At 41.5% G+C, this 16728-nt stretch overlaps 1 protein-coding gene across 1 annotated transcript; it reads right to left on the minus strand.

Annotated features, from left to right (window-relative positions):
• Nucleotides 1-85: 85 nt before the first annotated feature.
• slc45a4b (solute carrier family 45 member 4b) lies at nt 86-16143 on the minus strand. The gene is made up of 14 exons (XM_054781649.1): nt 15983-16143; nt 11551-11884; nt 11210-11467; nt 7951-8139; nt 7687-7866; nt 6277-6902; nt 6068-6205; nt 5744-5989; nt 5205-5324; nt 4714-4813; nt 4538-4618; nt 4318-4448; nt 4170-4238; nt 86-1556 (listed from the first exon to the last, which is right to left on the minus strand). The coding sequence occupies exons 3-14, from the start codon at nt 11418-11420 to the stop codon at nt 1260-1262; spliced, it is 2388 nt and encodes a 795-aa protein (XP_054637624.1). The 5' UTR covers nt 11421-11467; nt 11551-11884; nt 15983-16143; the 3' UTR covers nt 86-1259.
• Nucleotides 16144-16728: the final 585 nt, after the last annotated feature.

The raw sequence follows: 16728 nt of genomic DNA on the forward strand, positions 1-16728 counted from the left end.
TTGACAAGTGACCCACAGCTATGACTGGATTCAACAGTTTTTTAATCATTAACTAAAAATTTTTTTTATATATAAAAATCTGTACAGCAGCATAAAGAAACCAATCAAAAACACTGGTGATCAACTTCTAACTCAAACAGAACAGGATACAGGTACAAATCATTTGTTTTTTTTTAAGTCTTACCTATTATTATTTTTAACGCAAACACCCTGTGGATGCTGAACTTTAAAGACTACAATTACAGCAGTTACATAACAAAATGCTGATGTATCCAGTAGTACCCTAGTAGAAAAAACGTAGGACCTTTGGTGACACAAAACAAGGTGAGTGGCGTTATATCCTGAGTCGAACGCTGAGGAAAGCTGGCTGCAAAAACCACATTATTAGAATTTGAACACCAACCATGCTGCCATTCTGACTCTTCTGAACTCAAAGGCACTTCCACTAACATTTGGCCTTATTAGACTGCATAGAAGGAGAGATTGGCAACTTCATGTTGCATATTTCTTGGTGTTGAAGACTCTTGTTGACTCTTCAGGCTGGATGTTAAGCCTGGTTACTATGTTGATGTTAATCCAGAAATATGATTCAAATTCACGATGGGAGGTAAAACAAATCAGCCCCCTTCAACAAAGGTCACAACTTTAACATTCACAGGAGGATCCCTTGAGGATGTGAGGAATAAAACGAGTGTAGTTAAGACATTTATGTGCGGGGAAACAAGTAACTGGCTTATTGTATGGCATAGCGTATCATTTCACATTGCAGTTAAATGCCACTGGAGTCATAGTATGAAAGAGTTTCTCAGCAATGTAGCATACATCAAATAATAAAACAGATGGCACATAAAGTTACTGTGTAAATAAATGCTTTCCATGAGATCATGGTCAAACAATAATTAGTTCAGAAATTAAGAGGATAGGTATTCCATGAGCCTGACTTGGAACACATTGCTGGTTAGCCAACAGGTAATGCCAGAGGAAGCCAAAGTGACACTTGTACAGCACTGTGATTGTCCAGGAAGCAGTTAAAAGGCATTGTGTACAAGTAATACTGCAGCAATCGTCAGGTGAGAAATGAGACACAAAGTGCTATCTGTGCTTCCCCTTAGTAGGTTTCTTTTCAAACTTTCTGCTAGCCTTGTTCAAATGGAGCCCACATTAGCCTGTTTGGGCTGAGGTAGCAATGAGACAAGCAGAACACTCCCCACACAACATGCGAGAAATGTGTGCAAATCCATCCTGACAAATCATGCTCTCTACAACATTTTCTCATTGTTCACGCTCTTCCTGTTCTTCAGACTACCTCTGACTGTCAGCTTCTGCAGAGACGATCTGTCGCCAATCTTTCCTCCTTTCTGGTCAAGCTCAATTGACAAGCGGGCCGAGTCCCGGTCCTTGTCGGGCTCCTCATCTGGGTAAATGACGAGGAAACAGGCAGCGAGGAATGCGAGGAAGGAGCTGCCAGAGGCCACCATCGGGATGACTCGCACGGTACCCACTGCCTGAATGACGGCTCCAAGCGCTGACGCAACAAGAATCTGGCTTATGTAGACCTGAAAACAGAGAAAATAAGACATGAAGCCGTTATAGGTGAGCACCAGGTTAAAAACGGCCCCAAATGTTACTGATATATAAAGTAAAAAAGGAAATGAATACAGTTGTCTCTCGCTACATCACGGTTTGAACATCAGGCCCTCACTCTATCGCTGTTTTTTTGAAAAATAATAAATAAACTGTTGTTTTGTGGTTGAATACGACCTATTATTAAAATATATATATACAGTCAAACCTGTCTTAGCGGCCACCTTTATAGAACGGCCACCTACCTATAGCAGCCACTGAAAAATCCCCCGCAGCAAATTTACATGTTATAGACCCTGTGTATAGCAGTCACCTGTGCAACGCGGCCAGCGGCCACCCATTTTGTCTCCCTTGGTCAATATCTGACCGCATATAGCGGCCAAATTACCGATGCAAGTAGAAGCTTCATGCACGAAAAAGTTTAGTTTTTCAATCATTGAAGCCGTCGTGTGTAGACTTTAATTACTGAGTCCTAGCTCAGTCACAATCATTCACAAGATCCACACAAACTCTCAGTTGTTCCACATAAAAAAGCCGTCTTTTTTGAGCTTGCTATTTCCTGGTTGCTATAGCTATTTGCCCCAATACATTACCACAAAGTAGGCTGGGAACAGGACGTGCTCCTAGCGACGCTACAATACAATACTGCCTGCACACTAAAACCATGCTAGCATATGTTTTTAAAAAGCAGCGGGAGCAAAACTGAGTTCGGTTGTACAAGCCCCACTACACAGCCGTCCAGGCAATGCCTGTAACAAGTGACACCGTTTATTTCCTGGTGTGCACTGGTCAATACTGTAATGCAGCTTGTTGTGGGGAAGGAGAGACTCACGTCGCCGATGCACTTTAATGGCTTTATTAACAGCGGAGAACACTGCAGGACTTTACATCCACGCCAACATAAACACACTTCCCAACTCTCTCGAAACTCACAGCTAGCACTGAGCCTAGCTCTCCTGCTTGGGACGACCATCGTCACTTCCCATCACTTTCTGATGAACTAAAGCTGTAATGACACTGCCGTATAAAAAATAAAATATTAAAAACAAGCGTAAGACATTAATAGCACAGCTTTGTTCTGTGGGTCTTGGATAATAACAAGCCTTGTAGTGCTGTACAACTTTTATCCGCAGTCACACAGTGCCCTCTACTGGTCAACATTATTATTCCGACCTTACTCACCATCGACAGGGGCTGGTCATTTTTTGGTTTACAACTAAGGACTTTTTGTCGTCCCATAGGACTTTCTCGTGTAATGCTGCTTCAGATGCATGATGAGGTTGGTCATATTAAACTTCCACGTTTCTGTGCCACCATGTCAAACTTGTGGTGAACACTCACTCCTACTCCATGCTTAACATGTTAGCACACGCTGTTGTTGCCATCACATGGGCTCTATACAGCCGCTGCCCTATATTTAAGCAAACTGTATGTATTCTAAATTAGCATTTTCTAGCACAAGAACGTCTAAATGAATGAAAATACAAATATAAGGCATTCAGACGCCATAACCTGTAGTGTAATATCTGACTTGTATGCACCTTTAAGAGGCGGGGCCCTGGAAGTGACGTGTGTGACGTCAGCTAGCTAGAGTTGCCTGTATTTAGCTGAGTGGGTGGCTGGCATGAGTTGTGGCCAACAGCAGCTCCTGTGTGAATATTCATGCATATGTGTTCTCTGCTTGTTAATAAAGCGAGTGAAATGCATCGTGAGTCTTTCCTTAACCACAAACAGCATTGATGACAATAGCCACTACAGGAAGTACACTGTCAATGCTAATGTGTGAGTACATTATGTCATATTTATGTCTTATTTTCTATTGTTATTTATTGGGTAATACGAGTGTAAAGGTGACTATAGGTGTGTTATTTCAAGTCTAGAGAGCTGTAATAAAGCTAAAACCGCATTTCAATAAGGTTTTCTATGCTCTACCTACGAAAATGTTCTATTTATACTGTAAATAAGCAATCCTACTTCGTGGTAATTCACTTATCACAGTCGGGTCTGGAACCAATTAACCACAATAAACAAGGCATTTCTGTACAGAAAAACATGATTAAGGGCCTACTGGCTAAAAAACTGCTCAAGGATCCCCTTTATGAGAGAATCACTCTGTTGTTTTTTAAAGGACCTAACTACAACAACACTAGTCAAAGATCCTTATTAGACAAGCATGCGTTGCTGTTTTTTTTTTTTTTTTTTTTTTAAAGGACCTACTGCAAAATCAGTCGTCAAAAATAGCTCATTGCTCCCAAGTTTTGCACTGAACTTGCGTAGGAAGTAAAGGTAATATGGAAATAATCTATTTCAGGGTCAATGTGTGCATCATAATTATTCATTAAACAGACAATTTCGTCATTCTTAACTGTTATACAAGTGTAAAAATGAGTGAGGCACTGACAATATTAAGGCTTAAAAATAATAAGTACTGATGTGGAATCAGACATGATGGTAGCTATGTGCAGCTTTTCGGGGTTGCTCTCCACATTGTACAAGCTCAGGGTTTGACTTCAGAGGTTCAGTCCATTGTGCTCATTGGGTCATTTCAACAATAGCAGAGTTAGCTAGTGGCTAAATGGACTCACCTGGCATGTTAAGATAGCACAGTCAATACCAAAACCTCTTCTCGTATTGGCCGGACTGTGGTGGATGTACTGAGGAATGAAACAGCAGAGGAGATGTGACTTCCATTTGTAAATTCTGTTTAATTCTGTTCTTGGCAGGTGTGAATACCTCTTTGATTTCGTGGTACTGTCCCAGTAAGGCGTACGGACAGTAAGACATGCTCATGGAGCTGACGCCCATGCTGCTGATCATCACCATTGCAACGTACACATTCGGGAAGATAGCCATCACGGCGGTTCCTAAAGTTAGAAATGGAAAGGTACAGACACATGATACACCTAAGAAGCTGATTTTAAAAACATGTTGCTACACTTTCATTGTTTCTGACCTATGGAGAAGCCCAGTGTGCCAACAATGTAGATGACTTTGATGCTCAGGTCAAAATTATCCAGGTATTTCTGAAGGATGGCTGCAGTTTTTAGAAGGAATTTTGGAGATAATTTTTGGAGATCATTTTATGAAGTAGTAGTGTTGAAATGCTTAATCTGACAATCGTGTTATTACCTGAGCTGACAGCAGCAGTGGCAGCATAGACCACAAGTCCCCAACATCCCATTTGGACTCCACTGTTATAATTCTGGAACTCTGTGGAATTGACTGGTGCCTGGAAAAACAATAGTAAAAAAGTTATTTTCAGGGAAGGATCGTTCGCATTTCCAATGTCAAAAGCTGTGAGGGTACCAAAAAATAAATCCATACAATATCACTGTATGGCACCTAAAGAGGTGAACCTAGAAACACTACAGTTGGTTGATCGGTGAACATTAAAATGCCATTTATGTGAGACAACAGGAAAAGAATGGAACCATTTTTTTTTTATCATTAAGTGTTGGTAATGTGCATTAGTGCCACCTACAGCGCATGGGTGGAACAGAGTTACATAGCGTGTCATGAGTTGTCAACGCAAGCAGACATTTTTAATTTGTTTGGCCATGGCAAAGGGCTGCGCTCTACTTGCAGTCCAGTGGAAACGACCAACAAGTTTGTGTGTGTACCTGGGGGTCCCCATGGTAGATGACTTGTCCCATAAAATCGGTGTAGAAGACAGCTTCCGCTATATAGGAGAACCATGTGACCAGGTGACACACACACAGCCTCCACAGCTGCTTTGGCATCTGCAGAATGTAAAGCACAAGAGCAGGAACTGTTATTATTTTAAAAAAACAGTGTTTATCTACAACAACTTCTTTGGAATGAATATTTAAAGCACGGGTTTCCAGAGTGCAGCCTGGGAGTAATTTGTGGCCCACGGCTGTTTTTTATGGGCCGTGGCATATTCTAAAAATACAATTGAACAAGTAAAAAAAAATAAAATAAAATAAAATAAAACAAAGAGGGAAGTTGATACTAATAATAGGCTTTTTCACCTATATCACAAATCAGACATGCATTTTTTTCTAGAAATATATAGAGCTTCTTAGCATCTTTAAAAAATATCAAAGTGGCCCTTGCATCCTTTCATTTTTCAGTATGTGGCTCTCGTGGAAAAAGTTCGGACACCCCTGATTTAAAGACATACTGCAGTGGTACTAACCTTCAACATGGACAGCCACAGCAGTCGTACAGTTGTGCCCTTGTCAGACTCCGTGTCGCTGCTGGAGGCCTCAGACATACTGCTCGTGGAAAGCTGAAAGTCCCTCCTGTCTTCTCGCCGCTGCAGATCGCTCAGATCGTTCAGACTGCGTGAAGTGGTGATGGGCTGAGGGCTTGAGGTGGTTGTCCGTCGCAGTCTGTGCCGCTGCGAGCCCACTCGTCCATAATAAGAGAACGTGAAAGAGGGCTAAACAAAGAAACACATTTGAACGTCAGTCTATTTTTGATATCAATGATTCTCTTTGAAAGACATTTTGAAAATTACTTGTCGGTAGAATGTGTGCTTGTGTGGCCGCGGCGAAGTAGAGGCGCTGAGAAGGCGGGTGGCAGGCTTATTGGAGGTGTGGCTTTTGTTTGAATTGCAGCGCTCAGTGCCTGCATTGAGGCCATTGGACAGCTTGGTCTGCGCAAAAAAGGAAAAGGGATTAAGTAATGCTAACAACAAAGTAAACAGACTTGAGAGATCTATTTCACCTTTGGTTTCATATGTGAGCCCTGAGAGGATGGACTATTTGTGTGACCATTGAGCTCAGAAAAAGCTGAATCTCCAGAATGCACAACCACCATCCCATCTGTAAGTTTGGGTGTGCTACTAGTACCCTGGTCTGAAGGTTTGAATGAATCTTGTGGACCTTCCTGGATTTCAGGTAAAACATGGTGTACCTCTGGCAAAAAAAGCTGGACTGCCGGGTCTAGATCAGGATCCAGCTTGATTGTAGTGTCTGGCATGGCTAAGACTGAATCACTTTTGCTACGCACTCGCTCCATAACCAGGAATTCCATTTCCCTGGGCTCATGATCTGATTGGTCATCCTCTCTGCAAGAGGTGTCCTCCTCTGTGATTATGTCCAGAAGAGGTGGTATGTGGCTAACAGGTCTGGAGGACAATTGGCTGCTCGATTCCCTTCTTGTGGCTTTATGCTGCAGAGATGGCCCAAAGCGCCTCTCAGGGATACTAAACATGTGCAGTATGACAGAGGTGATGAAGATGATGGCTGCAAAAAGGAAAAGCACTTGCTGCTGTGACTTAAAAGCTTGACCCAGAGCTGTGCCGGTCCAGTCGAGACCGCCTAGCATGTAGCCAATAGCGCCGCCAAGACCTGGAGAGGACACACATACAAGATAGCTGCATTGTTTATATAATACAGTATTTCCTTTTCCACTGCATGGTAGGTTCTACTTGTCATTGATGCCTTTCCAAAGCCAAAGTATGTACTACCAGGTACTATGGGTTACTATTGATAGTACCTGGTCAGCCGGGATACAAAGCATGGCCCTTTGATACAATATAATACATAAATCACAACTGGTCGCTCATTGGGACGATGCTAGGTCACGAAGTCCCACCCATGCCACAGCAAATACATTTTGCTTCATGGCGGCCATGTTTTTTTAACCAATCTTGCTCAAATTTTACAAACATGTGCTTGTCAGTACCCTAAAGGTGTGTACAAAATGTCGTGATGATACGGCTGAACACCGAAAAGCAGGGGTGTCCAAACTTTTTCCACCGAGGGCCGCATACTGAAAAATCAAAAAGATGCCGGAGCTACTTTTACATATTTTAAACTAACCCATGTAGATATGCTGAGATGTTTTTAGATTCAGCTTGCATCTCAGCTATCAGTTATCGGCAACAAAGCGTATTCTTGTTTAATTGTATTTTTAGAACGTGCCAAGGGCCAATAAAAAAAAAAAAACAGTTGTGGGCTGTAAATGGTCCCTGAGCTGCACTTTAGACACCCCTGCCCTAAAGTTACAGTGGGTGTTTTGGAGACCACACTGACCTTAGTGAGAAATTTCAAGTCAATCCAACGATGGACAATGCTTAAAAGACACAATAGACATCCAATTAGGATGTTCTGTCATGCATGTAAACGTTACCTGCGGAAAAGGCATGGATATTTAGCGCCATATCTTGCTCCTCTGTGTCTGCTACATCCAGAAGGTAAGCTCTGATGGGGCCATCGCATGCATCAGCACAGAAGTCAAGTACCACCACTCCTAAAACTGTGAGAACAATGCCTATTGGCTGTCTTCCCACACGATCACCGATGGAAAGGCCTGAAAAAACACAGCCCAGAAATGATCACCCTGGGGACAATCCACACGGAAGTGAGGTTTTCAACCAATAAACTCTTCACTCACCTATTAATGATCCGTTTAAAAACAACGCCATACCCAGCAGTACACCAACACACAGGGCTAGTATGAACGGTCTCCTGCGGCCCCAAGGCAGCGTACAGCGGTCACTGGCTGAGCCCATCACAGGTGTGAAGAAGAGACCCAGGATAGGACTGAGGAACCATGTTAGACTGTAATATTGCTCAGGAAGGCCTGAAATACACACAATACAATAGATTCATTCAAGGAGAAAGTCATAGGACGGTTGAAATTGACAACAGAACCTTGTCTGCAATTCCAGTCTCCATCACAGGGCAGCAATATTCAATAGTAGCATCCTTGGTATTTCAATCAAAGTTTAGGTTTTTAGTGAATCACTTCTTTATGACGCAACTTTGTGCTGTTATCTTGGAACAAATCCTATTTCAACGATTCGTGTCATGCATTAACTTAAACAGAGTCAGCCATTTGAGGCGAGAAAAATCATTTTGTGACATGTTACCTATAAATCTGTTTCTGTAAAGCAAAGCACAAACCAAAGTGCAGTTAATGATACACTGAGCTAAGCAATAACTTTGAAGTGACCTGTCAATAGCACAGAAAGACCAACCAATCAGGCAGAAGCGTGAACATGATGAGACTTCCATATGCACTGTGCTCACACTGGTAGATTTAGAAGTGAGCACATTCATGCCAGCAAAACAACAAAAACAAAATTTTCCATCCCTTCTAGAGAAGTGGAGCTTTGTTTTCATCTCTATTGGATTCCAAGCCAGTCAGCTGGCTGGTTCTCACGGGAAGAACATGTTACCCACGCTGCCTTCCTCCGCTGAGGTCTCCTCTCTTAAGTCAACGTGTGTAGCCACACTTGCACAACATGGTAGAGGCCAAACAAAGACGCTTAAGAGTGTACTGTTTTGTTTTGAGCTGCACTTTTGCACAAATGAAAACCTTATGGTAGTTAAGAAAATGTGTTTTAGGGAAAATTTTAAGTTATGGTATTTAAGAAAATGTGTTTTTTGGAAAATTTTGAGTTAGACTCAGATTCATTCATTTACTGCCAACAGGACATGGACTGTGCACCAATTCAAGGATTGCACGCAAAGCCTAACTTGCCTCTGAGAGAAGGGCATAATAATTGATTATGTAATTTGTGTGAAATTAGTTGTTGATCAATTGCTTCTTGAAGCAACTGATGCAAATTGAAAGTAGTTTGATGTCCTGTGAAGACAACATCAGGTCAGCTAAGGGAAATTGAGCTACACCGATGCACATTTCTACTACAGTATGGCGAATCATATGGGCATTAATCAATGCAACATTGGCATGGAAAGAGGAGTTCAGAAAATTCTGAGATTCTCCCAATAAAAAATTTTAAAACTAACAATACTAAAACTAAACTTTTCACAGGGGTTACTTTCCGGAACCACCAGAAAAGTAATGGATATGCCCATTAAAAAATGTCTATTTTGTGACACAAAGTTGTGCAACGCATTGACTGGGGCACTGCAATGATGTCAGCCTCCCTCTGGCCTCCTCTGGTGGACAGTGGCGGTATTGCAGTGCCATCGATACATTTTCTATGCTGCTTGTCCTCCTAGGAAATGCTTTGCTCAGACGTAATGCAATATGGGAAACTTTAAAATGTTTTTTTTCCCCATTTTAAAAACTTGTATCGGTACATGTTTGTATATTTATATAGTATACCTTTTGAGTGTTAAGTTGCTGTGTGATGAGTTCAGTGTTGATGGTAAGATGACACCGTGAGTCAGACTGCTATAGTGAGTAATGACCTACAATTTTCCAATGGGTGGACAAGCTCGTCGTTCATCGTTTCATAGCTCATGATTGGTTTCTGTGAAATAAAGCTGCCTGGTCCTCGCGGACTCGTGCACGCCACAGTATGCCATTTTATGACATGGACACATGGCTTATAGTCCAGTGCAACTTATATATGTACAAATCTGTTTTTTCCTCTAAATTTAGTGGGTGCGGCTTACACATCGGAATTTACGGTACTGGCTTGTGATGAGCGAGATATGTTTTTACCACAGAAAAAAACATCCTATTTCTAGAGAAAAAAAATGAATAAAATTACTCAATTTTATTTTACACAAAACCAAAATTTGCGGGACCCTGAATGCTGAATGGCTAATGACGGCGGACCATCTGTATTCCCATAATTGCCACAATCAAGTCATATCCAGACCACATCCTATTTCTGACGATGACATCGCTAACAAAAGCATTTTTATTGCCTGTCGTGGGCCTAAAGGTACATTACACTACAATAAAGGAAAAGCCCAAGACAACAAAGAAACTAACTGCATCCGCATTCCGTGGATTCCTGCAGATTTTGCATAACATTGCAAAGCTGTATCCTTAGAAAAGGTAAAGGCCCCTTCCATTTTAAACCTAATCTTTCTCCCAATATTGCTAACACGGGGAAAGACGGTGAGATGGAAATGTGCTGTGCTGGACATTCTTGACATACCAGGAAAAAATGCCTTTGTCCGGTTTGCCATTGACATAGCTCATAGCCAGCTATTGCTGGGCATGCAGGTTACGTGACATCGTGTTGCAACACATGTTATGCCAGGACTACTCTCCACCCTTATGGCTGTTGCATGGGCTTTTAATTGTTAAACCATTTGCTGCAATATATCAGTACATTGATTATGTAATAAACTTGTTTGAGACATCAGCCTGTTTTGACTTTTACCAAGAAAAACTGAGATCACAGTTACCTGGTAAGCAACAGAACGTTTCACATGCATTGACGCAAGAGTAAACATCTGCTTTTAAACAACATTCGACAAGGGTGTTTACCCTCCAACTGTAGAAGTAGATGTGACGCGAAGGAGAATCTCTGGGGACAATGTGGCACTGATTTGACTTGATATCCTAGCTGAGTGTCAGGGAAAGAATATTTTAATGTGACAAAAACAGCCAATAAAATGGAAAAACACGAAGGGAAAAAAAAGAAAATTCTACTTTTACCCAGCAGTTAATTACAATTACAATTTTTGATGGGGGTCCTACATCCACAATAATGTTCTAAAGCCAATCAGTGGGTCCTTTAAGTAGCATCTCCTATTTAATCATCTGCTCTCTTAGCCTGCAAGGAACCATACTTGTTTACTTAGGTTACTTTTAATTCATAATAATTGATGTGTTTTGATGCAGTCACGTGACTGTGCATCTAGTCAACTCGCATAACTTGAGGGGCCACTCGTTTAAATGGAGTGATGAACCTTGGAAATTTTATTATTTAATTTCTTACCTATCTGGAGAAGCACTGGTGTTACCAAGGCAGTTTCCATGGCGTAGCAGAACTCCCGGCCAAACATCACCGCTCCGTGCATCACCCAGCGGTGCATGGGGATCTGCATACGCGTGTCCTCGTCCACTGCTTCCTCCGCATCCTCTGTCTCACTTGTGACATTGTTCGCATCTTCCATTGGCTTCTTCTCTGAAGCTGCCTGTTCTTCCATTACTGCTTCTCTAGATAACTTTGTCCAGTTAAACTGTTATTATCTCCCTAGATGGGAATATAAAGCATCCATATTTTCATCAGTCACAAAGTACCTACAGTATACATTTATTGAGGGCACACCGCCACACCTGCAACTGCCTGATGGTAAAAAACAGATTCTGTCCATTATGCTTTTTGCAGGTTTGATCAGCAAAAATGATCCAGATGAATTCCTCAGTGTGACGACAAGAAAATGAACAGCCAACTCCAAAAAGAGGGATAAGTGGTGGATGTGTGTGTGTGCGTTGAAGGTGAGGGTTGGAGTTATTCTGTAACTGTGTTTGCAGTGGCCGCAAGAGTGTTTGAAGGTTTTGGATTGTGCAACATTTGAGTGTGTGTGCCTGCAGAGCGTGTGCAGGATTGCCAAAGGACGCTTGGAGCCAAAGCGTGTACACGTTCCTTAACAAAGACTCCTACGGCAACCTGCAGAGAAACAGACAGGACATTGCACAGACCACCTCAATTTGTTTGAGACCATCTTCTACATGCAGAACTTTTGTTTCAGCACAGCTTCTTTCCTGCACTCACGGTACATCTCACAAAAGTGAGTACTTCAGCTAGCATTTTACTGTATGTTCCCAAGGCCTAATAATATAGAAAAACTTGGATATACTTTAGAGTAGTCTGTGTACAGCTTGTATCTAAAAGTACCAACATAATTGTGACTTGCCTACAGACAAGCATGGTGGCAGTAGAGTCATTGTTTAGGGCTGCATAAGACTTGCCAGTACTGAGGAGCTGCGGTTCATTGAGGGAAAAGATGGATTCCATTGTGTAGTGCGATACTGTGAAGCAGAGCATGATCCCTTCGCCTGGGAAAATGGATTGCAAGGCAGTTTTCCAACATGCTAACGAGCCCAAACACACCTCCAAGATAACTAATGCCTTGCCAAAAAAGCTGAAGATTAAGGTGATTGCAATAATGGAGTGGATCCAATTGAGCCCTTTGTTGCATCCTCAAGTGGAGGGAGGGAGGAATTCCACCAGTGATGTCATCATGGAGGAGTGGAAGAGGATTCCCGTAGCTCTAGTGAATTCCATGCCCAAGAGGATTAAGGCAGCACATAAAAGTAAGTGCTCATATTAAATATTCACACCAAGAACACAATTCAGACAAGTTCACCAGGGTTTCCGCTAAATGTAATTAATCATGGCGCAGCGCCACGACAAAATAAAAGTCGCCACAGCTTAAAAATTTATTTTTTTTTTTTGTTGAAAACAATGTTAAGTAATAAATTGTATGTCTGGATATATATGGTATATAGATACATATATAGCTTATTATTTACACACATATTGACCACAGTTAGTTTGATAACAATTTAAAATATCATAAAAATGTTTCAATTCCAAATTGTCCATAGGTATGAATGTGAGAGTGAATGGTTGTTTGGCTATATGTGCCCTGCCATTGGCTGATGACCAGTCCAGAGTGTACCCCACCTCTCGCTCAAAGTCAGCTGGGCTAGGCTGCAGCATATCCCCGCGGCCCTAATGAGGATAAGCGGCATAGAAAATGGATGGCTGGACGGATAAAAATGTTTCACTGCACTTTCTTTTGATAAACATGCACCGGAATCGCCTGTCTGCCCTGTTGGTACAGTACTTGCGCATATGTGACCAGAAAGACGTTGTTTCGTATTATCAAGTGAATGAAAACTAGTCCGTAAAATGTGTAGCCAATTGATGACAGCTTGTTACACACTAAGCCTATCTACAGTATGCCAGCGTGTGCGATTGCTTACGTTTCAATCTCATTCCACTTTCTAGCATCTTCGTTTAGACATTTTGCCTGGTTCTCACTGCCTCTCTGGCATTCATGGGGTACATACTAACTTGTTTTTTAAAGTGTCGCTTAACAATCTTGCTCTCTAGTTATCATCATTAATTTATGGCTTGTCTTCAAAACACTAGTTGTGTGTCGAAGTTGTGCAACATAAACATGTAGTGTGTCCAGCTTTAAGATAGCGATGCTATCACAGGGGTCTCAAACAAGTAGCTTGTAAGCTAGTAGTTTGCAAAATTGGGTAATTTTGTACTAGTCACGCAGTAATATTGGACTAAATAGGTCAGGTAACAAAAGGAGGCACGACAGTTTAAAGCGCTCTCAGCAACTTTGCCATTGAATTAACAGTTTTGCAATGTTCTCCGTTCATGTTCTGCTGGTTGTTGAAAAAAGTTACATAAGTTAACAAATAAATAAGTCATGAAATTTGTTGCTGACGCAGCAGCGGCACGACACAGGGGCGGTAGCCCACCCTCTCATGCAGCCTACCACCACAGCTTCGAAGAATCTTCAGGGAAACCCTGTTAGGAGTACTCACTTGTGTTGCCAGAGGACAGAGGCCAGTAAATCAACACTGCTTTCAAGGCGTACACCAGGGGCCACCAACACGGTGCCCGCGGGCACCAGGTAGCCCCCCACGACCACATGAGGTGCCGCCCGCAGGCCTGCTTTTCATTCAGGTTTTCAGTTAATAATGTGAGAACACTAGAAAGAAATGTATTGTGAAACATAAAATGTGAGTTGTGGATACCAGCATTTTGTGAATGTTTTGGTAAAACAAGCATATTTGATTTGTTTGGGTTGAAATAAGGTTTGAAAATCATTTCTACAAAAATGAGTAGCTCGTGGCCATTTTCATTTTCTAAAAGTAGCTCTCGCAAGAAAAAACGTTGGTGACCCCTGGCGTACACTGACTACTCTAAAGTACATCCAAGTTTCATTTCTATAGTTTTGCCCCTTGGGAAGATATAATAAAATGCATGCTGAAATGTGAGCGGTGTATGAGATTTAGTCAGATAATGTAATTACTCTGCTGACACTTTTACACGTGCCAATCAGTGCCAATCAGTCCCAAAATACCAGGCCAATGTGAGAAGGATGGGAAACAAATGCTCGTCAACATTACCACAATCTAGGCCAAAAGTGTTTGGATAGAGAAGATCAATATTTGAGTAATAAGAAAACTTATTAACATGAAATGCCTGAAGTTATAGACAAAATAAAATGTGAACTGCTTCTTATAAAGGCTAAACACAGCTCAGTTTGAGGAGTACGTTCTGCTGCCGTATTATAATTGTTGATGTAGCCATATTGTGCTGAATAGAAAAGACAGAATTTTTTTTCTTGAAATTCCCATTCTACGGTTATCATGAGACTTTCCCTCTTTGCCACCACTGGTACCCTTCCGTCGTGGCATCTCACATAAAGACTAAACACAGCTCAATTTGTGGTCTACATTGGGTTCCTCTATTATTGCTATTGCTGATGTTGTTGATTAGCCAGGAGATGTGTATTTCCAGCTCTGTAGCTACCGTCACACTTTGCTTCTTTGCCATCATTGGCATCTCTCTGTGGTGATATCTCGCATAAAGACACAGTTCAATTTGTCGTGTACATCGGGTTCCTCTATAATTATTCTTGTTGTTGAGTAGCTAGGAAAGAACCGTGTGAATTTTGGGTTCTATGGTTATCGTTACACTTTTCCATTCTTCCATCACTGCCATCCCTCTGTGGTGACATCTGACATAAAGACTAAACACAGCTCAATTTGTGCTGTACATTGGGTTCCCCTATTATTATTGTTGTTGTTGTTATTGGTGTTGAGTAGCCAGGACAGAAACATGTGAATTTTTGGTTCTATGGATATCATCACACTCTTTGCCATCACTGGTGTCTTTCTAAGGCGATAATTTGTAGTGTACAATCCGTAATTCTATTATTATTTGTTTACTGTTGATGTAGCTATGTTGTACTGAGCAGTCACAACAGATTTATGTACCACTTTTGTTGCATCTCCGGTTCTATGGTCATCATCACACTTTTCCTCTTTGCCACCACTGGTAACCTTCAGTGATGTCTTCTCCCATAAAAACTGAACACAGCTAAATTTGTGGTGTACATTGTGTTCTTCTATTACAATTATTATTGCTTACTTGCTACCATATTCTACTGAGTAGCCAGAACAGTAACTTTTTAGGCGCATTTCCCCTTGTATGATAAACTCTACAGATCCCGTTAGTCAATACAGGTATCCTTCTGTGGCGGTATCACAAAAAAAGCTAAATACAAAGCAGTCTTGGAAGATTTGCTGAATTTAGGATGCACCCGGATCCTATGCTTTTTAAACTGATGTGTCAGAGTAACACACAAACTCCTTATTTCTCTGTGAAGACTGGAAATGACTTTTTCCCTGCGTGGAATGAGTGGTATTAGTAGTGCTTAAGTCTGGGGGGGATTGTTGAGCCGGTCAGGACATGTTTTTTTGTGAAGCTAACCGTAACGTTGACGTACCTGTTAATGTTGCAACATACCCTTGATCTTTAGCGTGTCCCTAACACTACCGGGAGGTTGGCTGGCAGAGTAAAAACGTATTAAAGGAATGTGTCAAGTCTAGATGGATGACAAAAACACGACATGTTGTTGGCTAACGTTAAAACTTAAATGCGCTGAAAAGTGGAAGATTCTAGACGAGGACGCGCATTCGTGAAGAAATTTCCAAGATGTACAGAACATACCTGAGGATGTTATTTATCAAACTGTAGCCTGCTCCTCGTCCCACCGGAACAGTATTCGATACCGCAGACAGTGAAGCCCTCAGTGTTGGGCTAGCAAGCTGGCTAACCTTTGCCAGCTAGATGCGTGCCCTTCAGCTACTAATATACACCCCCCTCCTCAACCTCACCGGTTTCCACAGTTACAAAGAGAGGCGTGGCCAAATTGGAAGCGTGCAACGTCATCGCACGTTCACTTCCGGAAGACGGCAAACAAAGTACTGTACTGTAATCGTACTTTATATAAAATAAAACAACTTAAATAAACACAGACGATTGCCAGAAGTGGGGGGGAAATTAATGTAGCTTTATATTCAATATTTTGTAAAAAAAAAAAACAAACAAACCAACAAAAAAAACATTACATATTACATACTGTACTATACATGTGGTCCTGAAAGGGGAGCAATGTCGCCCTCTGCTGTATAAAGGGTCCATTGTTTTCTTTGCTTTATATAAAATAAAACAAATTAAATAAACGCAGACGATTGCTAGAAGTGGAAAATTAATGTAGCTTTATATTCAATATGTTGTAAAAATATAATAAAACATATATCACATACTGTGTTATACATGGTGGTCCTTAAAGTGGAGCAATGTCATCCTCTGCTGTACAAAGGGTCCTTTGTTTTGAACTCTCCTAATGTAACGATCCCAGATATAAAGTGCTGCATATACTGTTTATCCAGACAGGGACAAGTGTTTGCCTT

The sequence above is a fragment of the Dunckerocampus dactyliophorus genome, chromosome 7 (assembly GCF_027744805.1).
Source record: "Dunckerocampus dactyliophorus isolate RoL2022-P2 chromosome 7, RoL_Ddac_1.1, whole genome shotgun sequence".
Lineage (NCBI taxonomy): Eukaryota > Metazoa > Chordata > Actinopteri > Syngnathiformes > Syngnathidae > Dunckerocampus > Dunckerocampus dactyliophorus.